Genomic DNA, 25726 nt, shown 5'->3' with positions numbered 1-25726 from the left:
AAACTCGAAATAGAAGATGACTATATTTAGATAGGTATTTAGATAAACTGTTGGAAGGTAGTTTTCAATGAAAAAACTCTATTTATATAGATTAGAAAGGATATAGAGAGCTTTTTGGAGTTGCTTTACCTTGTTAAAACTATTAAAGTTTAGTTGATTGAATTGGAATGTTAGAGCATCTCCAATAGATTAGTTAAATGGCTCAGCAAGCTAAATTTTAGCTATTCAACAGCAAAATAACTTTTCAACAGACTAGTCATCCAACTCGCCAAGCTATCCGGCTCTTCAAATTGGCCCTATCTCTAGCCAAATTTGGCTAGCCGCTGACTAGCCAAACTAAATATATAATCTGTTGGAACGAGATGCTATATATAGAATGTAATATATATGGAGAGGTAATTAGAGTGTCATATAGAGAGTTAAAAATAGAGTGTCTCTTGAAGATGCTCTTAGGGACTAAATAAGACAGTACATTACAAATGCAAAAGAATGAAATACAAGTGAAAATTGAGCTCGTTTTGTTGCCCGAAAAGAGGAAGAGTCCATTCAAACCGGGACAAGGACGGGAAGAGCAGCAAGAAGGGCACCCCGACACAGAAATAAGGGCATGCCCGAGGGCTGCTTTCCAAAACTGCCAGAAGATAAAGCAGGGGCAGGCAGAAGCAAAGGCCCTGTTTGGGACAGCTGCTGCTTGTTGAAAAAGCAGCTTATCTGATAAGCTGGTAAAAAGCAGCTTCTGCTTGTTGGCTGCTTTTAGTTCATTTTGAGAAGCAGCTGAACTGATAAGCTGCTGCAGAAGCTGCCTGTTTGGCAGGACTTCAGCTTAAATTTGTGAAGAAGCTGAAAATAAGCTGTGCCAAACAGTGCCAAAATGAAAACCAAAGCAGCAGCAGACGTCTGCCCTCCTCCCTCGCCTCCCCTGCCCTCCATTAAAGACAAGGACAAGGCCATCCTCTTCCTCCTTGCATCCCCATCCCCATCTTCCACCCTCCCTTGCTCACTCACCAGTCACCCACACGCACACTCCTGCAGTTTGAAATCCCTATTGTATTGTTTGAGGTAAAAAGCCAAGCATTGCCCCAACAGCAACATGTAACAAGCCAAGCTTCACCATCGCCATCAGCTACCCAAGTGGGAGTGCAGATTGAGTGGCCTGTGACTACAGTACTGGCATCACTTCGCTTCCACTCCTGTCCAGCCCGCCCGCCCGCCATGCAGTCCGGCTACGGCGGCGTGTCTGAGTTCCAGCAGTTCATCATGGACGGCGGCTTCGCCATGTCCGCGCCTCCGCAGCAGCAGCAGCCGCCCGCCACCGCCCAGGAGATGGGTGGGCCCTTCAGGTACCAGCCGCTGCACCACCACGCGCTGCCGCCACCGCACCACCACCACCACGCGCAGCACATGCCGCCGCACTTCGCCCACTTCGGCGCCGCGCCGCCGCCGCCGCCCTTCACGCAGCAGCTGCTGCACCAGGCGGCCGCCGGGGGGCACCACCACCTCCAGCTCTTCCACGAGCAGCAGCACCACCACAAGCCCCAGCCGCCGGCGAGATGGGCACCGCACCCGCATCACCACCACCACCACCACCATCTCGGATTCGACGTCGAGGCCGCCGTGCCGGAGAGCTCGGGGGCGGCGGGCGGCGGGAGCGCCGGGGCCTCGGCCGGCGCCGCGCCTTCGGGCGTGCCCCCGTTCCTGGCAGCCGCCATGAACTTCAAGCTGGCGGTCGACGCCGGCGGCGGCAGCGGCGCCACGGAAGGCACCGACGACGGCGGTGGCGCCGCGGGCAGCGGCATGATGCTTCACGTTGGCAGCGGTGGGGGCGGCGGCGACGAGGCCGCCACTGAGAGCCGCCTCCGTCGTTGGACCGGCGACGAGGAGACCTCCATCAAAGAACCCACCTGGTAGGCTAGGCTGTGCATCTTCCCTCCTCCTTTTCCTCCTCACTGCTTCTCTCTCCAAATCTCGCAATCAAAATGAATTCTTGGTGGAAATCGAAAGAAAAGATGGGAGAAAAAGATCGCATCTTGTTTGTTTGGTTGCTTGCTCATGCTCGTGGGGAGGAGGCAGAGGACGAGCAATAATAGTGGCATGATTGAGAAAGACTGCTGCTGATGATGATGGCGATTCCCTTCCCCCTTCGCCCTACTTTTCACCAGCTCTCCATTTCTCCTTTTCTCTTTCTCTCCATACGACGACGATGGATGGATTCGATGATTACCTCATCCAACTAAAAGTTATGGGGTGACATGGACAAAAGGCCGCACCTTGTTCTTGCATTGCATGCAACAAATTCTCTTCTTTCTACTTAGTAGCACTAGCATTGCATACAACAGTCCTTGTATCCTCTGTTTGTGCAGGCGGCCTCTGGACATCGACTACTTGCAGAGCTCAAGCAGCAGCAAGAGGACGGGGAAGGAGAAGGTGGCCACGCCGGCTGCCCCCGCCAATTACTTCAAGAAAGGCGACGCTGCGGCCGCGGGCGGCGGCAACTACAAGCTGTTCAGCGAGCTGGAGGCCATCTACAAGCCGGGGAGCGGTGGCGCCCAGACGGGCTCCGGCTCCTGCCTCACCGGGGACGACAATGCCATCCTCGAGCCGGCCGTGGCCGACCTCCCGGCCGTGGGCCCGCAGCAGCTCAACACGTCGGAGACGTCGGCCGGGGAGGAGGCGGCCGCGGTGGTGCAGCCGCAGCAACAGCCCCAGGCGTCGGCGGACGCGGCGCGGCGCAAGCGGAAGCGGCGGCGGCAGGAGCAGCTGAGCGCGTCGGCGTCCTTCTTCGAGCGGCTGGTGCAGCGGCTGATGGAGCACCAGGAGAGCCTCCACCGTGGGTTCCTGGAGGCCATGGAGCGGCGCGAGCGGGAGCGCGCCGCGCGCGACGAGGCGTGGCGGCGGCAGGAGGCCGACAAGTTCGCCCGCGAGGCCGGCGCGCGCGCGCAGGACCGCGCCAGCGCCGCGGCGCGGGAGGCCGCAATCATCGCCTACCTGGAGAAGATCTCGGGCGAGTCCATCACGCTGCCGGCCCCGCCCGCCGCCGCGGCGTCCGGCGACGACGCCACGGCGGCCGGCAAGGAGCTGGTGCCGTACGACGGCGGGGACGCGACAGCGGCCGAGGGTGGCGGCGGGTCGCTGCACCTCAGCAGCACGTCGCGGTGGCCCAAGCACGAGGTGGAGGCGCTGATCCGGGTGCGGACGGGACTTGAGGGGCGGTTCCAGGAGCTCGGGCTCAAGGGCCCGCTGTGGGAGGAGGTGAGCGCGCGCATGGCGGCGGCGGGCTACGGCCGCAACGCCAAGCGATGCAAGGAAAAGTGGGAGAACATCAACAAGTACTTCCGCAAGGCCAAGGAGAGCGGCAAGAAGCGGCCGGCGCACGCCAAGACGTGCCCCTACTTCGACGAGCTGGACCGGCTCTACTCCCGGTCGGCCGACGGCGGGGGAGGCGAGGCCAGGCAGCTGGGGAGCTCAGAGCTGCTGGACGCGGTGATCAAGTACCCCGACGTGCGCTACGGGCCGCCGGTGTTCGGTGGCGGCAATGCTAATAATGAAGGTGGAGAGGACGACGACAGCGACGGGGAGGAGGAGGAGGAGGAGGAGGAGGACGGCATTGGCAAGGGGAGGGCCGGGGATGATCAGGACGACGAGGTGGACAACGATGATGAGTAGCTAGCTAACAGTACCCCCACCCCTCGCTCGCATGCATGTTTGTTGAACAAATTTGCTTAGCAATCTGTTTAATTTTCTTTCTTGCTTGTTACTAAATCACTGCTAGCTAGTAGTGGTAGGTGTTATCGCTAGTGCATTTCAACACTTGTTATTATTTTAGCTAGCACTCCACTGCTTCTGCTTCTAGCTCTGCTGTTATTATTATGTTGTATACTATCATAAGATACTGCTAATCTAATGAACAAATTAAGTAAGTAATGGTATGATATATGTAGAATGAATATTCCGTTGCATTGCATATGTGGAGCAGTGAGTCGTTCCAATAGTTTATTCATTTCTCTAGCTACTGGACTGATAAAGTTTCAAGCTTTTTTTCTTCAAATAATAATAGCCCTCTATATCTTATGTATACATAAACGGAGTTAATGAATGCATGTATGTATGTCATCATGTAGTACGTACGTAGGGGTTGGTTTGGTTTGGTTGTACGGACTGAACCATACAAGATATCTTAGCTCATGGCTTTTAGGAAAAAAAATTGATCAGCTAGCTGATCGACCGATGGCTCTAGTTCTAATCTAGTGAAAACCTTGGCATGCAAAGAAAGGACGAGAGGACAGAGCGAGGGCGACGTGTCACTGAGGTTTGTACAGTCCTCGCAGTAGAGTCCAAAAAAGTATGACGTCAGCCAAGGACAGGGAATGCTGGTGGGCCCTCCACCATCGTTGGACATGTCAGACGAGAGAAGAGAAGAGGACCACCGTCACAGCACAGAGCACAGCCATGCCCATCTTGTTTTCTCTCCTTTTGCTCACAAAAACGTCTCCCATGTTTCTCTCCCCTCGATCGTGTATAGCTGACATGTAGCGTATAGGTGAGACACTTGAATTTTGGATGGACCCGCAAACATGCATGCCATTGCTACAGGTCCAAATCTAATCTAAAATTAATTACTTGAAATCTCCCTATTATTCACCCATCAGAGGGCCGGGAGGGAGTGTATCCTTGATTGAGTTTTATGTTCGATGATCTTTAGAGAGACCTACGTGCTTGCGTTATCTAGTGCTACAGATGGGACGACCTGTGCACACCATACTTTTTTTTTTGTGCTCGGCTGAAAAACTACGCAACATATATGAGCCAGTGCATATGTGCCACATATTTTGCTAAACATATTAGAGCACATATAGTTAAAAGTGTTATGTATAAAAACAATTTTCATTTGCTCTCCGAGTATGTCAGTAGGTCAATATGTAATGTATATATAGGGTATTCCAACAGCTAGTGGCACTAGGTGACCAAATTAAAATCTATCCTTTCTTGGTTAGTATATATATATCTATCTATGTACCTTGAATCCGATCATGCACCCTAAACTAGAACAGAAGACGCTTCTTGCATGCTAAAGAAATCCGTATATAGCACACATCGTCTATCTATATAGCAGGAGTAACAACATGTCAAGCACGCATCCTGGACCATCCATCCATATAGACAGATCGACCGACAGACATGCATATGTGCCAAAATATTGATGATTTGGAGGGCTGTGCATGCATGAGTCACGCACAAATTGCCAGCGCATTCATGGGCACCGTATAAATACCGATTTAAACATTCACCACACAAGTTGCTACTAATATATATAATAATTGCTCCAACATACTCCTTCCGTTTCGTTTTAGTTGTCGCTGGATAGTAGAAAATTAAACTATCCAGCGACAATTAAAAAGAAACGGAGGGAGTACTACACAAATTTGCTTGCTGCTTTGGCCGTCTAATAACATGCATGCATGATCGTCCAACACGACTATTGAAACTCTAACCCTAGAATAGGGTGAGGCGCGTCGCTGTAGCAGCGCTGGTCGTGGCGGGGTCGGGGACGATGGACTGGTCGTTGGCGTGGTCACGTCAGCCTATAGGGGGTCCATCATGGGGAGGCCGACGAAGAGAGAGGTCGACGACACTGGTGGCCAGCGATGCTGCGCAGGGGTCGACGACGGCGAGTCCAACATCGCAGAGGCGGGTGGGCGCAGCAGGGGGGCACCGGCAACGAAGGGGAAGCCAGCGTCACAGTGCAGGCTGTGCGGTTCGACGCATGACATCGGTGGCTGGGGAAGAGGAGGCCGCGGCGGGGAGTGCTCGCAGCAGGGAGAGGTGGGGGGCCAACGACGCCCGTCGGCAGGGAACAACCGCGATGGGGAGCGCCCACGGCGGCGCGTCTGGGAGATGGGGCCCGACGGCTGGGAACGAGGGGACCAGCGGCTGACGGGGACATGGGGAGGAGGCCGACGACAACTCGGGAAACGGATGTCACGGCGGGGAGCGCTTGCGGCTGGGAGATGGTGCCGACGGCGCCCGATGGCTGGGGACCAGCGGCTGACGAGAACGAGGGGAGGAGGCCGACGACGGCTGTGAGGAAAGAGAAGAAAAAATGGCTCTGATACTATATTGGAAACCCTAACTCTAAAATAGGGTGAAGATGAATATTAATCAATTTGGAGTTAGGCCTGACCGATTACATATGGATGAGATGATAAATACACATGCCCAAAGCCTAATACAGTTCTAACAATGACCAGCGATGCTAGCTCTATCTAGCTAGTCGTCAAGCTGCTAATAAGCCGAATTAAGCAACGCTAGCTAGCTGATATAATGTCCTGACGCCACTGATTTGACGTACGTGAGTGACCACACATGCATCCATGCTTTCAATTGGGAGAGGTTGGTTTGGTTTGGTCCGTGAGTCCTGAGTAGTGGTGTCCTAGCTAGGCAGCAAGCTCCGGGTCCTGGCCGACACGACACGGACGAAACAATGAATATGCATAGTAAGATATGCAGAAGATGGTACAAGAGATTACTACATCTCGCTAAAATTTAAAATTTAGCCCCTGTCCCATCGAATGTTTGAACCTCCATTCCGGATATTAAATGTAGTCGGATTATAAAACTAATTTGTCAGCCGAAGATTAAAAGACGAGACGAATCTAGTCCAGTTGGTTGGGTCTATATTTCATACTCCTATTTAAAAGTCAAACGTTTGATGTGACCCGGGCTAAACTTTAGCAGGAGCAACCAAACACCCCCTATATATATGGAAGCCCAGGGCTTTCATTAGTATCGGAAAGCCCTAGCCAATTAGACGGAACCGGTCAGACCGCAGGTTTGTTCGGCGGTTTATGGTCTGGTCGAACCACATCGTAAATCATAAGCCAACAGATCGTAAACCCGTGTGTATTTTAGCGTAAAATGGTATACGCGATAAAATCGCGAACCATAACTGAAGCCTTCCGAAAATATCGCCCAGCATGCACGTAAGCAGAAACGAGAGGCATAAATATGTACATACAATGACGTAACTGGTTACATATACTTCAGTAAATATAAATCTGTTTCAACAAACCGCGATAAATTCTCTCGAGTTGTTATCACCAGTCCGACAATATCTCCTGGCATGCAGGAACAAATTTTATAGAACGTAATTGACCGAACAAAATAGCGTAAACATTGTACACGGGATTGGTTAGCTCAGGGCATATAAAAAGGAACGTGGCGGCTGATTGTATTGCATTGTTACAATGGCTGACGGCAGAGAAGAAGAAGCAGGCGATGATAATTCTGTGTCATTGCACAGAGCTGCACCAGGTACATTTGCAATTGAATAATTACTTCAGTTCAAAAAATAATTAGACAAATATGATGGCCGGCTTGCAGACACATGCAGTGGTCTACCAGCAGCGCCCACATCAAGAATTATATCTCCAAACTGTGGTGCGAGTCCACGGATAAATATAGTAACACCACCTGCAGAATTACGAGCGCCAGGGGTCAATGATGGCAATACAACAGTAATTGAAACAATGGTAGCAGCAAATCAAATGGTGCCTATGAGGACCATTAGTGATCATGAACAAGATACACCTAATATCCTCTGAAGTCATGTAAGTTATTTATCTTTGGTTATGTCTATTATACAATTTAAATAACATTAAGACTGTAACTAATATAAAATTAATTGTATTTATGATTATGTTAATTCACAGCCTGAAAGTATTGATCCAACCATGGTGCCTAGGATCGGTATGACATTTGGAAATGTCGATGAGGCATACAATTTTTACAGTCGTTACGCATATGAGGTTGGTTTTCCACTTAAAAAGTATAGGGAGAGAAAGAACTGTAAGTGGTTAAATTGTTCAATGGAGGGTAGAAATACAGAAAGGTTAGCTAGTAATCCTAGAATCCGTAATACATCATCGAGGAGAACACAATGCAAGGCTGGTTTGAAACTAAAAAAATCTATGATGACTCAAAAGAAAATATTGTAGCCGTAAGAATCGATCTGGTGCACTTAGAACATAATCATGAATTCATTAAGAAGGATACCGTAAAGAAACACCTACAATGCAACAAGACTCATGATCCTGAGTACATGGAGTTTCTCAGTTCAATGCAGCAAAGCAGAATCCCGCAACACTGTATCATGGACTTCGTGTCTGAGATGCATGGTGGTCCTGAAAACGTACCAATTACAGCAAAGGACATTGCTAATTTGTAAGAATCATTTTCTTTATGTATCTATTATATAAATTATAAAATACATTTCAAGTTAATGAGTAATAATTATAATTTTTTGTTGAAATATACAGGAAACAGGCAAAGCAACGAGAAAAGAATGCCAATGATGTGTCTAAGCTTTTGGTTTTTTTCATTATGTAAAAGGGATAATCCACAATTTTTCTCTGATTTCCAGTTAGACAACGAAGGAACAGATGTGATGGGGATTGGGGGCAATACAGTAAGTTTAGGAGAAGGGAAAAATAAAGGAAAATGAAATAATAAAAAGAGGTGAGAATACTATTTTACAGATGTCGGGGACCATAATTAGGGGTACCCTCAAGACTCCTAATTCTCAGCTGGTAACCCCCATCAGCATAAAGCTGCTAAGGCCTGATGGGTGCGATTAAGTCAGGGATCAGTCCGTTCGAGCGACTCGATCACGCCTCGCCCGAGCCTAACCTCGGACAAGGGCAGCCGACCCCGGAGGATTTCCGTCTCGCCCGAGGCCCCCCTCCGATGGTGAACATATTTCCGGCTCGCCCGAGGCCCTGCCTTCGCTAAGAAGCAACCCTGACTAAATCGCCGCACCGACCGACCAAATCGCAGAAGCATTTAATGCAAAGGTGGCCTGACACCTTTATCCTGACATGCGCCCCCCGGCAGAGCCGAAGTGACCGCCGTCACTTCGCCGCTCCACTGACCGGCCTGACAGAAGGACAGCGCCGCCTGCGCCGCACCGACTGCAGTGCCACTTGACAGAGTGAGACTGACAGGCAGTTAGGTCCTGCAGAAGGCGCCACAGGAAACTCCGCTCCGCCCGACCCAGGGCTCGGACTCGGGCTAAGTCCCAGAAGACGGCGAACTCCGCTCCGCCCGACCCAGGGCTCGGACTCGGGCTAAGTCCCGGAAGACGGCGAACTCCGCTCCGCCCGACCCAGGGCTCGGACTCGGGCTAAGTCCCGGAAGACGGCGAACTCCGCTCCGCCCGACCCAGGGCTCGGACTCGGGCTCAGCCCCTGGAGACGACGAACTCCGCTTCGCCCGACCCCAGGGCTCGGACTCTGCCCTGGCCTTAGTCGACGACCTCCGCCTCGCCCGACCCAGGGCTCGGACTCGGCCTCGGCCACGGAAGACAGACTCGACCTCGGCTTCGGAGGAGCTTCCACATCGACCAACCTAGGGCGCAGACCAGCCACGTCAACGGGAGGCGCCATCATCGCCCTACCCCGAGCTGACTCGGGCCGCAGGGAACAAGACCGGCGTCCCATCTGGCTACCTCCGCCAGATAGGCAATGATGGCGCCCCGCATGCTCTGTGACGACGGTGGCTCTCAGCCCCCTTACGGAAGCAAGAGGACGTCAACAAGGACCCAACCGCTCCGACAGCTGTCCCTCCGCCAGGCTCCATCGCTCCTCCGACGGCCACGACATCACACCAGCTGGGTGCCAAAATCTCTCCGGCTGCCACGACGGCATGTACCTAGGGCGCTAGCTCTCCCCCGCTAGACACGTAGCACTCTGCTACACCCCATTGTACACCTGGATCCTCTCCTTACGCCTATAAAAGGAAGGACCAGGGCCCTCTTAGAGGAGGTTGGCCGCACGGGGACGAGGATGAGACAGGCGCTCTCTTGGGGCCGCTCGCTTCCCTCTCTCGCGTGGACGCTTGTAACCCCCTACTGCAAGCGCACCCGACCTGGGCGCGGGACGAACACGAAGGCCGCGGGATTCCCACCTCTCTCACGCCGGTCTCCGGCCGCCTCGCTTCTGCCCCCTTCGCGCTCGCCCTCGCGCTCGACCCATCTGGGCTGGGGCACGCGGTGACACTCACTCGTCGGCCCAAGGGACCCCCCGGTCTCGGAACGCCGACAGTTGGCGCGCCAGGTAGGGGCCTGCTGCGTGTTGACGAACAGCTTCCCGTCAAGCTCTAGATTGGCAGTCTCCAGCAACCTCTCCAGCCCGGGACGGTGCTCCGTTTCGGGAGTCTTGAGTTCATGTCCTTCGACGGCAGCTACGACATGATACTCCTTCCACCGCCGTGCGACAACGACAATGGCGGCCGACAGCCCGCCCGCCGGCGGCGGAATCGACGACGTCTTCCTCGCGTGGTGGAAGAACGACATTCGAGCTCACCCCGTCCTCTCCCCCGTCGACGGAGGAGGAGGCGGGGCAACCAAGGCCAAGCAGGAGGCAGCGTCCCGTTGGCTATCGAGCGAGTCGACGGCACCGGCACCCCAACGAGGGGCGCACCGGGTATCGATTTCACGCCTGAGACGAAGACGAGCGCCGTCTCCCCGTGACACGCCAAACCCGGGCAAGTGGACGACGCCAACGCGCTTGCGAAGAGCTTGCTGGACGTCGCCCTCGTACCTGAGTCGATGGTGCAGTCAGTCCCCGACATGACTTCATCGCCGCTCGTCGACCAAAAGGTACCGACCGATTCCCATCCTACGTCATTTGGATTCAGCCTCAACCTGCCTAGCGACCTCGCTTTGGCGGACGCTCTCGTAGAGGCGAGTCCAAACCCTCTGGGGTTTCGCATGCGGTCTCCTTGGGACCGGCTGACGGACATCTCGACCTACGGGCCCGCTGGGTCCGAGGAAGACGACGAGCCCAGCATCTGTTGGGGTTTCTCTGGACTTGGCAACCCTAGTGCCATGCGGGACTTTATGGCCGCATGTGACTACTGCCTCTCCGGCTGTTCCGACGATAGCCGCAGCCTCGACGACGAGGACTGCGACCCAAGCCGCGAATGTTTCCACGTCGATCTAGGGGGTCCCTCCGAAGGCAATCTTCTCGGCATGCCGGAGGACGATGATCTCCCTAGGCCGGTGCCCCGCGTTGACATCCCACGGGAGCTAGCTGTGGTCCCCATTCCGGCGGGGGGTCACGACCCACAGCTCGAGCAAATCCGCGGGGTGCAGGCCAGGCTCGACGAGGGAGCGGGAGCGCTTGAGCCGATCCGCCGGGACGTCGGGCAGGCATGGGCGAACCAACCCCCGGCCGGAGAAATACGTCATCTGCCCCAGGGTTTCCAGCACCACGCCGCCGACGACGCCAGGGTCAGGCCGCCACCCGCAGCTAGTGGAGTCGGCCAGAACCTGGCTGCAGCAGCGATGCTCCTCCGCGCGATGCCGGAGCCATCCACCACCGAGGGTCGGCGAATCCAGGGGGAGCTCAAGAATCTCCTGGAAGGCGCCGCGGTCCGACGGGCCGAGAGCTCTGCCTCCCGAAGGCAGGGATACCCCTCGGAACCTCATGCCGCGACTTCCCGATTCATGCGGGAAGCCTCGGTCTACGCCGGGCACACGCGCAACACCGCGCCTGCGGCCCCGGGCCGCCTCGGCAACGAGCACCATCATCGCGACCGTCGGGCCCGCCTCGACGAGAGGGTGCGCCGAGGCTACCACCCTAGGCGTGGGGGACGCTGCGATAGCGGGGAGGATCGGAGTCCCTCGCCTGAGCCACCCGGTCCACAGGCCTTCAGCCGGGCCATCCGACGGGCACCGTTCCCGACCCGGTTTCGACCCCCGACTACTATCGCAAAGTACTCGGGGGAAACGAGACCGGAACTGTGGCTCGCGGACTACCGTCTGGCCTGCCAACTGGGTGGAACGGACGACGACAACCTCATCATCCGCAACATCCCCCTGTTCCTCTCCGACACCGCTCGCGCCTGGTTGGAGCACCTGCCTCCGGGGCAGATCTCCAACTGGGACGACCTAGTCCAAGCTTTCGCCGGCAATTTCCAGGGCACGTACGTGCGCCCTGGGAATTTGTAACGCCCTGAATTTGGGGGTAGAATTTTTTCTTCTTTTCTTTCACCAAATTCAGGCGTTACCCTTTTCTTTTTCTCATTCCCTCGCTAAACCTTGATCTTTTCCAAAGTTATAACGGAGTTCGGCTTGGAATTCCCGTGTAAAGAAAAAACCCTAAAATTACTTGATGTTGTTTGATGCACCATGCCGAACTATGCATTCTTTGATTGCTTAGAGATGTAAGTGCATTCATCTAGGAAGATCGGATTTCAAAAAGGAGAAGAAAACCTTTTCTTTCTTTTTCTTTTTCTTTCTCTCTCTCCTCCTCTTTCTCTCTCCCGCGCCCCTTTGGGCCCAGTTGGCCCATGCCGCCCCCTCCCTTTATTTTTTCCCAAAACCCCTCTCTCTCCCTCCCTTCTCTCATTTTCTCCCTAGCCGCCGCCCCTGCCCTAGCCGCCGCCCCTTGCCCCGTCGCCGGTTCGGCCGCCCCGTCCCCGTCCCCGGTGAGGTCCCCCTCCCCCTCTCCTCCCTTCCCTCTCCCCTCCTCTCTCCCCCCCGGCCCAACCGCCGCCCGCTCGGCCGCCGCCGCCCTTGGCCGGTTCGGCCGCCCCCTGCCCCGCGCCCCCGCCGGTTCGGCCGCCCCAGCTCGGCCGCCCCCTGCGCGCTCAGCCGCCCCAGCTCGGCCGCCCCCGCCCCTGCCCCAGGCCGGTTCAACCGCCCCCCTTTTTTATTTATTTATTTTATTTTATTTTATTTTATTTTCTTTCATTACTGTTATTTATTTTATTTTAGGCAGGTTAATCATTGTTCATGTTATTGAAATAGGAAACTTAATTTAGAATTCCGTTACGCTAGTTAATTCATATAATCAATTGTTTATCCAGTTCAATGTTGATCAACTAAAAATGACTAGGTTTCCATTAGTGCATATAACTGAATTCTTTTGTTAGAACCAATTAAAAAACTAGAGCACGTGACGTCTAGTTATTCACCAACCCGTAGCGCGTCTTGGGCATAAGCTTTAACTCTCGCGAGACCTTTTCTCATTCCTTTCTAACCATAGTAACTCATTATTATATGTGGTATTCTATGCATGTTTAATCTACTTGTTCTCTTGTATGGTGTATTGTTGGTTTCCTAATTTCAATGGATGGATGTATGTATGTTTGCACCCGCTTAGAGAACGATTCGGTCGAAGAGCCCGAGGAACTCGCAGGAGAAGCCCCTGAGCGGCAGTCGGTTGGTGGAGGCAAGTGTCCCTTGACCTATCTCTGTCCTACTCATTCTTTAATTCACCCCCCCCCCCCCGCATTACACATTTATACCTAAGGATTGACTAGCTTTTGTTATCCATGTCCTTGATTACCTATTTGGGTTGGATTATTATTGCCTAGCTTTATGCTATTGCTTAACTCTAATTAATGAACATGATGAGATTATCTATGATACGCTGTTTTCCCTTCTCTTATTATGATGTTGTACTTGTGGTCTTCAAGGGGGCTCGAGCGGTTTCTCGAGTGCCTCTCCGTAAGGACCTGTTCTATGGATGACCGCCCGGGAAAACAGTGCAACCATGAGGGTAGAATGGGGTGCCCTTAGCTGAATAATTAGAGGATCCGGGGTGTAGTTCACTTAGCCGTCGTGCCGTCAATGGGGCTCGGTGTATGCGGCTCGCTCTGCCAAGTTTGGGTTCGCCCCTTGGGGAGGAGTGCGGTGCATTTAGGAAACCTAACGGGTGGCTACAGTCCCGGGGAATCTTTGTAAAGGCTACGTAGTGAAACCCTGCCTATTCACCTTGGTAGTGTTTAAGGGTTTGATCGGCCAGAGGCAAGAGGGAATCACGGCTTGTGGGTAAAGTGCACAACCTCTGCAGAGTGTTTGAAAACTGATATATCAGCCGTGCTCACGGTTATGAGCGGCCAAGGGAGCTCCAATGATTAGTGGTACTTGATCAGAGACATTATGGTACAGGTGGTTATGAGATCGATGGTTCTGGTTATGACTATGGTGCTGGTAAGTGGTATTCTTTCCGTTTGGAAAGGGTACATCGGGCTAATAACTTGGGTTAATGCTAAAACTTGGCTTTCTCTACTAGTAATAATAATCTGACCAACTAAAAGCAACTGCTTGACTTATCCCCACATAAAGCTAGTCCACTACAGCCAAACAGGATACTTGCTGAGTATGTTGATGTGTACTCACCCTTGCTCTACACACCAAACCCCCCCCCCCAGGTTGTCAGCATTGCAACCACTGCTCAGGCGAAGATGAAGCTGTGGAAGGATACTTCCAGGAGTTCCAAGACTACGACGAGTTCTAGGCGTGGGTTAGCGGCAACCCCCAGTCGGCTGCCTGTGAAGGCCGCAGTTATCTACGTTTCTTTTCCGCACTTTGATTTATTGTAAGAACTATATGGACGTCTCAGACGTATGATGTAATCGACTATTATTTCCCTTTTAGTACTATTTTGAGCACTGTGTGATGATGTCCATGTTATGTAACTGCTGTGTACGTGAATAACTGATCCTGGCACGTACATGGTTCGCATTCGGTTTGCCTTCTAAAACCGGGTGTGACATAAGTGGTATCAAAGCCGTGCTGACTGTAGGACCGCTAACCTAGAGTAGAATGGTCGTTCTAAGGACTATAGACCTCTGTCCCTTCCTTGACTTTGATATCCCTTCAAAAGTTGGTCATACCGACCAAACCTATGTTCTACTATATACTATACCTTGCTGAAAATCATGTTTTATCCTAACCCTTCATTTATTTATGGTTCATTACTTGCTGGTCATATTGATTCTGTTCTCACCCTTTTGCTTGCGATGTCTTTTGTAGATGGCTCGTCTTAGACACACTGCACGAAAGTCCGTCATCCCTTTCTTACCCTCCCGCCTTGCTGAGCGTCTGCTTCGCCGTCCTGTGGCCGGACAGTCCAGCCACTTGGAGAGACTGCACCACCGCCTGCATGAGGAGCAGGAACGTCGACGACAGGAGCAGGAGCAGCAGGGCTCTTCCTTCTCGCTCCAACAGGAGATAGAGTCTGTGAGGAGCTGCTCCCCTGTGCTTCCTCTGGAGGCGCCCCCTGCACCACCACAGGGCGCCCCAGCCCCTGGAGTAGCTGCTGGAGGAGACCCAGACGACGGAGATGGCGACGACAGCTCGAGCCATGACACCGACTTCTCTGCTAACCATGAGCTGGAAGGATGGTTTGCTCGATCCATCACTCGCAACGCTGCTCGCGGGTGTCACTTCCACGATGCGCTTGATACCCTGCTACGTCGGGCACTTAACCGGCATACTTGGTCCATCGAGTATCGTTGTGTGGTCTACCAGCACTGTCGCGGGGTCTACCCGGACCGCTGGGAGGCAACCTGCTTGGTGCGCCGTCCGGAGAACAGTCTCCAGGGTGCAGAGGCCTGCTCAGAGCACTATTCTATCTCTGAGCGGGACTCAGCTGAGGCAGCCATGCAAGATGCTGCACGGCGTGCGCTTTCGCACTACTGCTCGGTTTTCGGTGGGGTAGCTGACGGTCTTGACCTGAAATATTACCCCCGCCGTTCATCTGGCAGCACAGGAGGCGTGATTGTCTCACCTATCGGTGAGGGCAATCCTAGGTTGAGCAGCACAGTCAACCTAGCCGCCGTGCTAAACACGGAGCTGGACCATGCATTGGACGAGCTGAGTAGGGCTCGTGCTGAGATCGCCCGGCTGCGGGCTGAGCGCGCGGAACGTCGTCACCTGGAGGATGGTTCCCCCGCTCCGGTCGGGACTCAGCACCTGTACCGCTCACCTCGGCGTGGACACCAGTCTTATGGCAACCCCGACCGCAAGACCAAGATAACTCTAGAACCATAGATCGTTAGAGTTGGATCTTGTAATTAATACAAAATATATATACATAGAAGCTTCAGCCTTAGCGTTAGTCTCGGTCTTAGTTAGTCTTAGTTAGACAGGGTAGTTTGCTATATCCTGTGCATTTATGTTTGTCATGATGAACTATGTTTGGTTTGGATCTTTGTAATGATTGTCACCAGAGTGTGGGTATCCCTTGCATTTTGGTTTACCTATTATGTTAATGAAGATAGTTATATAGTTGGGAAACCCTTTATTCTACTTTCCTCTTTATCTGAGAAGCTGTGTGGTCTGTGTTGGAGATCAGTGAAGATGCTCATCTGTTCAGTGCTGTTGAAGGATTCTATACTCTTTTCTTATGCTGCAAGATTTGCCAGATCAGTTCTGATGTGTGGTTGCATTCTGCAGATGTCAGAGAACAGGCGCAGAGGAGGAAGGCGTGCTCAGCAGGAGCGAGCCGCTCAACAGGAGGAGGTGCCCCAGCAGCAGCACCTGCCGCCCCCGCCCCCGATGTCGATCGAGCAGATGTTTCTGATGCAGACTCAAGCAGTTCAAGCTATCGGTCAGACTTTGGCCGCCATTCAGCAGCAGGCCCCACCTCAGCCTCAGCCTCAGATGCCTAGAGACAAGCATGCTGAATTCATGAGAGGTCATCCACCAACGTTCGCTCATTCTTCTGACCCCATGGATGCTGAAGACTGGCTGCGCACTGTGGAGCGCGAGTTGCATACCGCTCAGTGCGATGACAGGGAGAAAGTCTTGTATGGTCCCCGTCTGTTGAGAGGAGCAGCCCAGTCATGGTGGGAGTCTTACCTCGCCACCCATGCCCACCCTGACGCCATCACCTGGGAAGAGTTCAGAGGAAGCTTTCGTCAGTACCATGTTCCTGCAGGTCTGATGATAGTGAAGAAGGAGGAGTTCCTGGCTCTCAAGCAAGGGCCGTTGTCTGTCAGTGAGTATCGAGACAGGTTTCTGCAATTGTCTCGCTATGCTCCTGAAGATGTTAACACCGACGCCAAGCGACAGTACCGTTTCCTGAGAGGCTTGGTTAACCCTCTGCAGTACCAACTGATGAATCACACCTTTCCGACATTCCAGCACCTGATTGACAGAGCAATCATGACAGAGAGAAAGTGTAAGGAGATGGAGGATCGTAAGCGCAAGATCAGTGGACCCCAGCCTGGAAGCAGCAACCGTCCTCGTTTCTCAGGCAATCAACCTCAGCAGTTCAGGCAGAACCAGCGTCCACCTCAGCAGCATCAGCAGTTCCAAAGGCAGTATCCTCAGCATCAGTACCAGAACCGTCAGAGCAATCAGTCAGGAGGTCAGTTTCAGAAGCAGAATCAGCAAGCACCTCGTCTTCCTGCCCCAGCAAACCAGTAGAACAGTCAGGCAGCACCAGCTCAGGTTGGAAACAGGGCATGTTTCCACTGTGGAGAGCAAGGCCACTGGGTGATGCAATGTCCGAAGAAGGCAGCCCAGCAGCAGTCAGGCCCCAATGCCCCAGCGAAGCAGAATGTGCCTCAGCCTGGAGCAGGCAATCGCTCTCAGCCGCGTTACAATCATGGGAGACTGAACCACTTGGAGGCGGAAGCAGTTCAGGAGACCCCCGGCATGATAGTAGGTATGTTCCCAGTCGACTCTCATATTGCAGAAGTGTTATTTGATACTGGAGCAACGCATTCTTTCATTACTGCATCATGGGTAGAAGCACATAATCTTCCAATTACTACCATGTCAACCCCCATTCAAATTGACTCAGCCGGTGGTAGAATTCGAGCCGATAGCATTTGTTTGAATATAAGTGTGGAAATAAGGGGGATAGTGTTTCCCGCTAACCTTATAGTAATGGGTACTCAGGGAATAGATGTCATCCTAGGGATGAATTAGCTAGATAAGTATCAGGCAGTTATCAGCTGTGATAAGCGGACAATCAAGTTGGTGTCTCCACTAGGAGAGGAAGTGGTGACCGAGTTAGTCCCGCCTGAGCCAAAGAAAGGAAGTTGTTATCAGCTTGCTGTCGATAGCAGTGAAGCAGACCCAATTGAGAGTATCAAGGTTGTGTCTGAGTTCCCAGATGTGTTTCCAAAGGACTTACCGGGTATGCCGCCAGAGCGGAAAGTTGAGTTTGCCATAGAGCTTCTTCCTGGAACTGCCCCTATCTTTAAGAGAGCTTACAGAATATCTGGACCAGAGTTGGTTGAACTTAAGAAGCAAATTGATGAGCTGTCAGAGAAAGGTTACATTCGGCCAAGCACCTCGCCTTGGGCCGCTCCTGTCTTGTTCGTGGAAAAGAAAGATGGCACCAAAAGGATGTGTATCGATTATCGAGCTTTGAATGAAGTCACGATCAAGAACAAGTATCCCTTGCCCAGAATAGAAGATCTGTTCGACCAGTTGAGAGGAGCCAGTGTGTTCTCCAAGATTGATCTGAGGTCAGGTTATCATCAGCTCAGGATCCGACCTTCGGACATTCCGAAGACGGCATTCATTTCCAAGTATGGTTTGTATGAGTTCACAGTGATGTCTTTTGGTTTGACCAATGCACCAGCCTTTTTCATGAACTTGATGAATAGTGTATTCATGGATTACCTCGATAAGTTTGTGGTGGTATTCATTGATGACATTCTGGTTTATTCTCAAAGCGAAGAAGAGCATGCAGATCATTTGAAGGTGGTATTGCAGAGATTGCGAGAGCACCAGTTGTATGCAAAGTTGAGCAAGTGTGAGTTCTGGATCAGTGAAGTCCTGTTCTTGGGTCATATAATCAACAAAGAAGGATTGGCTGTGGATCCGAAGAAAGTGGCAGACATTCTGAACTGGAAAGCGCCAACAGAAGCTCGAGGAATCAAGAGTTTCATTGGAATGGCCGGATATTATCGGCGATTCATTGAAGGGTTTTCGAAGATTGCAAAACCGATGACAGCGTTGCTAGGCAACAAAGTTGAGTTCAAGTGGACCCAGAAATGCCAAGAGGCCTTTGAAGCGCTGAAAGAGAAGTTGACTACAGCGCCTGTCCTAGTCTTGCCTGATGTGCACAAGCCCTTCTCGGTGTATTGTGATGCTTGCTACACAGGTTTGGGATGTGTGTTGATGCAAGAGGGAAGAGTTGTGGCTTACTCGTCCCGACAGCTGAAGGTTCATGAGAAGAACTACCCAATCCATGATCTAGAGTTGGCAGTAGTGGTTCACGCGCTGAAGACATGGAGGCACTATCTGTATGGACAGAAATGTGATGTTTACACAGATCACAAGAGTCTGAAGTACATATTCACTCAGTCAGAGTTGAACATGAGGCAACGAAGATGGTTAGAGTTGATCAAAGATTATGAGTTGGAGATTCATTACCATCCAGGCAAAGCAAACGTAGTGGCAGATGCTTTAAGCAGGAAGAGTCAAGTCAATCTGATGGTCGCTCGTCCGATGCCTTATGAGTTGGCCAAGGAGTTTGACAGGTTGAGTCTCGGATTTCTGAACAATTCGCGAGGAGTCACAGTCGAGTTGGAACCTACCTTGGAGCGCGAAATCAAAGAAGCGCAGAAGAATGATGAAAAGATCAGTGAGATTCGGTGACTGATTCTAGATGGCAGAGGCAAAGATTTTCGAGAAGATGCAGAAGGCGTGATATGGTTCAAAGACCGCTTGTGTGTTCCCAATGTCCAGTCCATTCGGGAGTTGATCCTTAAGAAAGCTCATGAGACAGCTTATTCGATTCACCCTAGCAGTGAGAAGATGTATCAGGATCTGAAGAAGAAATTCTGGTGGTACGAAATGAAGAGAGAAATCACAGAGCATGTGGCTATGTGCGATAGTTGTCGAAGAATTAAGGCAGAGCACCAGAGACTTGCTGGATTGTTGCAACCGTTGCAGATCCCTCAGTGGAAATGGGACGAAATCGGTATGGATTTCATAGTCGGATTGCCTCGCACTCGAGCCGGCTACGATTCCATTTGGGTAGTAGTGGACCGCTTGACCAAGTCAGCCCACTTCATACCTGTCAAGACCAATTACAGCAGTGCAGTATTGGCAGAATTGTATATGTCTCGGATTGTTTGTCTTCATGGTGTGCCAAAGAAGATAGTATCAGACAGAGGAACGCAGTTCACCTCTCATTTCTGGCAGCAGTTGCATGAAGCCTTGGGCACGCATCTGAATTTCAGTTCAGCTTATCACCCGCAGACAGATGGCCAGACCGAAAGGACCAACCAAGTTCTTGAAGACATGTTGAGAGCCTGTGCGTTGCAAGATCAGTCCGGATGGGACAAGCGATTGCCCTATGCAGAGTTTTCCTATAACAACAGTTACCAGGCCAGTTTGAAGATGTCACCATTTCAGGCGCTCTATGGAAGGAGTTGCAGAACTCCGTTGCAATGGGATCAGCCTGGAGAGAAGCAAGTGTTTGGGCTAGACATTCTGCTTGAAGCCGAGGAGAACATCAAGATGGTCCGAGAGAATCTGAAGATAGCGCAATCGAGGCAGCGAAGCTATGCAGACACAAGAAGAAGAGAGCTGAGTTTCGAAGTCGGAGACTTTGTCTATCTGAAAGTGTCACCGATCAGAGGAGTCAGAAGGTTCGGAGTGAAAGGCAAGCTAGCACCCCGCTACATTGGTCCGTATCAGATTCTTGCAAGACGTGGAGAAGTGGCCTATCAGCTCAGTTTGCTAGAGAATTTGTCTGCTGTGCATAATGTCTTTCATGTGTCTCAGTTGAAGAAGTGCTTGCGTGTGCCAGAAGAGCAGTTGCCAGTGGAAGGTCTTGAAGTCCAGGAGGACTTGACCTACGTTGAGAAGCCAGTGCAAATCCTTGAGGTTGCAGACCGAGTCACCCAAAGGAAGACCATCAGAATGTGCAAAGTCAGATGGAATCACCACTCTGAGGAAGAAGCAACCTGGGAGCGTGAAGATGATCTGATGGCTAAGTACCCTGAGCTCTTTGCTAGCCAACCCTGAATCTCGAGGGCGAGATTCTTTTAAGGGGGATAGGTTTGTAACGCCCTGAATTTGGGGGTAGAATTTTTTCTTCTTTTCTTTCACCAAATTCAGGCGTTACCCTTTTCTTTTTCTCATTCCCTCGCTAAACCTTGATCTTTTCCAAAGTTATAACGGAGTTCGGCTTGGAATTCCCGTGTAAAGAAAAAACCCTAAAATTACTTGATGTTGTTTGATGCACCATGCCGAACTATGCATTCTTTGATTGCTTAGAGATGTAAGTGCATTCATCTAGGAAGATCGGATTTCAAAAAGGAGAAGAAAACCTTTTCTTTCTTTTTCTTTTTCTTTCTCTCTCTCCTCCTCTTTCTCTCTCCCGCGCCGTGGGCCGCCCCGGCCGGCCCAGCCGCCCCCGCGCGCCCCTTTGGGCCCAGTTGGCCCATGCCGCCCCCTCCCTTTATTTTTTCCCAAAACCCCTCTCTCTCCCTCCCTTCTCTCATTTTCTCCCTAGCCGCCGCCCCTGCCCTAGCCGCCGCCCCTTGCCCCGTCGCCGGTTCGGCCGCCCTGTCCCCGTCCCCGGTGAGGTCCCCCTCCCCCTCTCCTCCCTTCCCTCTCCCCTCCTCTCTCCCCCCCGGCCCAACCGCCGCCCGCTCGGCCGCCGCCGCCCTTGGCCGGTTCGGCCGCCCCCTGCCCCGCGCCCCCGCCGGTTCGGCCGCCCCAGCTCGGCCGCCCCCGCCCCTGCCCCAGGCCGGTTCAACCGCCCCCTTTTTTTATTTATTTTATTTTATTTTATTTTATTTTCTTTCATTACTGTTATTTATTTTATTTTAGGCAGGTTAATCATTGTTCATGTTATTGAAATAGGAAACTTAATTTAGAATTCCGTTACGCTAGTTAATTCATATAATCAATTGTTTATCCAGTTCAATGTTGATCAACTAAAAATGACTAGGTTTCCATTAGTGCATATAACTGAATTCTTTTGTTAGAACCAATTAAAAAACTAGAGCACGTGACGTCTAGTTATTCACCAACCCGTAGCGCGTCTTGGGCATAAGCTTTAACTCTCGCGAGACCTTTTCTCATTCCTTTCTAACCATAGTAACTCATTATTATATGTGGTATTCTATGCATGTTTAATCTACTTGTTCTCTTGTATGGTGTATTGTTGGTTTCCTAATTTCAATGGATGGATGTATGTATGTTTGCACCCGCTTAGAGAACAATTCGGTCGAAGAGCCCGAGGAACTCGCAGGAGAAGCCCCTGAGTAGCAGTCGGTTGGTGGAGGCAAGTGTCCCTTGACCTATCTCTGTCCTACTCATTCTTTAATTCACCCCCCCCGCATTACACATTTATACCTAAGGATTGACTAGCTTTTGTTATCCATGTCCTTGATTACCTATTTGGGTTGGATTATTATTGCCTAGCTTTATGCTATTGCTTAACTCTAATTAATGAACATGATGAGATTATCTATGATACGCTGTTTTCCCTTCTCTTATTATGATGTTGTACCTGTGGTCTTCAAGGGGGCTCGAGCGGTTTCTCGAGTGCCTCTCCGTAAGGACCTGTTCTATGGATGACCGCCCGGGAAAACAGTGCAACCATGAGGGTAGAATGGGGTGCCCTTAGCTGAATAATTAGAGGATCCGGGGTGTAGTTCACTTAGCCGTCGTGCCGTCAATGGGGCTCGGTGTATGCGGCTCGCTCTGCCAAGTTTGGGTTCGCCCCTTGGGGAGGAGTGTGGTGCATTTAGGAAACCTAACGGGTGGCTACAGTCCCGGGGAATCTTTGTAAAGGCTACGTAGTGAAACCCTGCCTATTCACCTTGGTAGTGTTTAAGGGTTTGATCGGCCCGAGGCAAGAGGGAATCACGGCTTGTGGGTAAAGTGCACAACCTCTGCAGAGTGTTTGAAAACTGATATATCAGCCGTGCTCACGGTTATGAGCGGCCAAGGGAGCTCCAATGATTAGTGGTACTTGATCAGAGACATTATGGTACAGGTGGTTATGAGATCGATGGTTCTGGTTATGACTATGGTGCTGGTAAGTGGTATTCTTTCCGTTTGGAAAGGGTACATCGGGCTAATAACTTGGGTTAATGCTAAAACTTGGCTTTCTCTACTAGTAATAATAATCTGACCAACTAAAAGCAACTGCTTGACTTATCCCCACATAAAGCTAGTCCACTACAGCCAAACAGGATACTTGCTGAGTATGTTGATGTGTACTCACCCTTGCTCTACACACCAAACCCCCCAGGTTGTCAGCATTGCAACCACTGCTCAGGCGAAGATGAAGCTGTGGAAGGAGACTTCCAGGAGTTCCAAGACTACGATGAGTTCTAGGCGTGGGTTAGCGGCAACCCCCAGTCGGCTGCCTGTGAAGGCCGCAGTTATCTACGTTTCTTTTCCGCACTTTGATTTATTGTAAGAACTATATGGACGTCTCAGACGTATGATGTAATCGACTATTATTTCCCTTTTAGTACTATTTTGAGCACTGTGTGATGATGTCCATGTTATGTAACTGCTGTGTACGTGAATAACTGATCCTGGCACGTACATGGTTCGCATTCGGTTTGCCTTCTAAAACCGGGTGTGACAGAATTCCTGGGACCTCCGAAGCTGCCGGCAGCAGCCGGGAGAGTCCCTCCGGGACTACATCCGGCGATTCCCGAAGCAGCGCACCGAGCTGCCCAACATCACCGACTCGGATGTCATCGGCGCGTTCCTTGCCGGCACCACCTGCCGTGACCTGGTGAGCAAGCTGGGTCGCAAGACCCCCACCAGGGCGAGCGAGCTGATGGACATCGCCACCAAGTTTGCCTCTGGCCAGGAGGCGGTCGAGGCTATCTTCCGAAAGGACAAGCAGCCCCAGGGCCGCCCATCGGAAGATGCTCCCGAGGCGTCTACTCAGTGCGGCGCCAAGAAGAAAGGCAGGAAGAAGTCACAAGCGAAACGCGACGCCGCCGACGCGGACCTTGTCCCCGCCGCCGAGTACAAGAACCCTCGGAAGCCCCCCGGAGGTGCCAACCTCTTCGACAAGATGCTCAAGGAGCCGTGCCCCTATCATCAGGGGCCCGTCAAGCACACCCTTGAGGAGTGCGTCATGCTTCGGCGCCACTTCCATAGGGTCGGGCCACCCGCGGAGGGTGGCAGGGCCCGCGACGATGACAAGAAGGAAGATCACCAAGCAGGAGAGTTCCTCGAGGTCCGCGACTGCTTCATGATCTATGGTGGGCATGCAGCGAATCCCTCGGCTCGACATCGCAAGCAAGAGCGCCAGGAGGTCTGCTCGGTGAAGGTGGCGGCGCCAGTCTACCTAGACTGGTCCGACAAGCCCATCACCTTCGACCAAGCCGACCACCCCGACCACATGCCGAGCCCGGGGAAATACCCGCTCGTCGTCGACCCCGTCATCGGCAACGTCAGGCTCACCAAGGTCCTTATGGACGGAGGCAGCAGCCTCAACATCATCTACGCCGAGACCCTCGGGCTCCTGCGTGTTGATCTGTCCTCCGTTCGAGCAGGCGCTGCGCCCTTCCATGGGATTATTCCCGAGAAGCGCGTCCAGCCCCTCGGACGACTCGACCTTCCCGTCTGCTTCAGAACGCCCTCCAACTTCCGAAGGGAGACTCTGACGTTCGAAGTGGTCGGGTTCCGAGGAACCTACCACGCGGTACTGGGAAGGCCATGCTACACGAAGTTCATGGCCGTCCCCCAACTACACCTACCTGAAGCTCAAGATGTCGGGCCCCAACGGGGTCATCACCGTCGGCCCCACGTACAAGCACGCGTTCGAATGCGACGTGGAGTGCGTGGAGTACGCCGAGGCCCTCGCCGAATCCGAGGCCCTCACCGAGGCCCGGCGGGTGGCACGGCGCGCCAAGTCGTTCGTCTTGCTGGGCGATGAGAAGGAGCTCTACCACCGCAGCCCCTCGGGCATCCTCCAGCGATGCATCTCCGTCGCCGAAGGTCAGGAACTCCTGCGGGAGATACACTCGGGGGCTTGCGATCATCACGCAGCACCTCGAGCCCTTGTCGGGAATGCTTTCCGACAAGGATTCTATTGGCCGACGGCGGTGGCCGACACCACTAGAATTGTTCGCACCTGCGAAGGGTGTCAATTCTATGCGAAGCAGACCCACCTGCCCGCTCAGGCTCTGCAGACGATACCCATCACCTAGCCCTTTGCTGTGTGGGGTCTGGACCTCGTCGGCCCCTTGCAGAAGGCGCCCGGGGGCTACACGCACCTGCTGGTCGCCATCGACAAATTCTCCAAGTGGATCGAGGTCCGACCTCTGAACAGCATCAGGTCCGAGCAGGCGGTGGCGTTCTTCACCAACATCATCCATCGCTTCGGGGTCCCGAACTCCATCATCACCGACAATGGCACCCAGTTCACCGGCAGAAAGTTCTTGAACTTCTGCGAGGATCACCACATCCGGGTGGACTGGGCCGCCGTGGCTCATCCCATGTCAAATGGGCAAGTAGAGCGTGCCAACGGCATGATTCTACAAGGGCTCAAGCCTCGGATTTACAACGACCTCAACAAGTTCAGCAAGCGATGGATGAAGGAACTCCCCTCGGTGGTCTGGAGCCTGAGGACCATGCCGAGCCGAGCCACGGGTTTCACGCCGTTCTTCCTAGTCTACGGGGCCGAGGCCGTCTTGCCCACAGACTTGGAATACGGCTCCCCGAGGACGAGGGCCTACAGCGATCAAAGCAACCAAGCCAGCCGAGAAGACTCGCTAGACCAGCTGGAAGAGGCTCGGGACAAGGCCTTACTACACTCGACGCGGTACCAGCAGTCCCTGCGACGCTACCACGCCCGAGGGGTCCGGTCCCGAGACCTCCAGGTAGGCGACCTGGTGCTTCGGCTGCGACAAGACCCCCGAGGGAGGCACAAGCTCACGCCCCCCTGGGAGGGACCGTTCGTCATCACCAAGGTTCTGAAGC

At 52.7% G+C, this 25726-nt stretch overlaps 1 protein-coding gene across 1 annotated transcript; it reads left to right on the top strand.

Moving 5' to 3' along the window:
- Positions 1-831: 831 nt before the first annotated feature.
- Positions 832-3946, top strand: LOC100273304 (Trihelix transcription factor GTL2). Its single transcript, XM_008683208.4, has 2 exons — positions 832-1904; positions 2361-3946. Exons 1-2 carry the CDS (start codon positions 1213-1215, stop codon positions 3661-3663), a joined length of 1995 nt encoding a protein of 664 aa, XP_008681430.1. The 5' UTR covers positions 832-1212; the 3' UTR covers positions 3664-3946.
- Positions 3947-25726: the final 21780 nt, after the last annotated feature.

Source organism: Zea mays, chromosome 5 (genome assembly GCF_902167145.1).
Source record: "Zea mays cultivar B73 chromosome 5, Zm-B73-REFERENCE-NAM-5.0, whole genome shotgun sequence".
Taxonomy (NCBI): domain Eukaryota; kingdom Viridiplantae; phylum Streptophyta; class Magnoliopsida; order Poales; family Poaceae; genus Zea; species Zea mays.
This window is presented reverse-complemented; position numbering and strand designations above follow the sequence as displayed.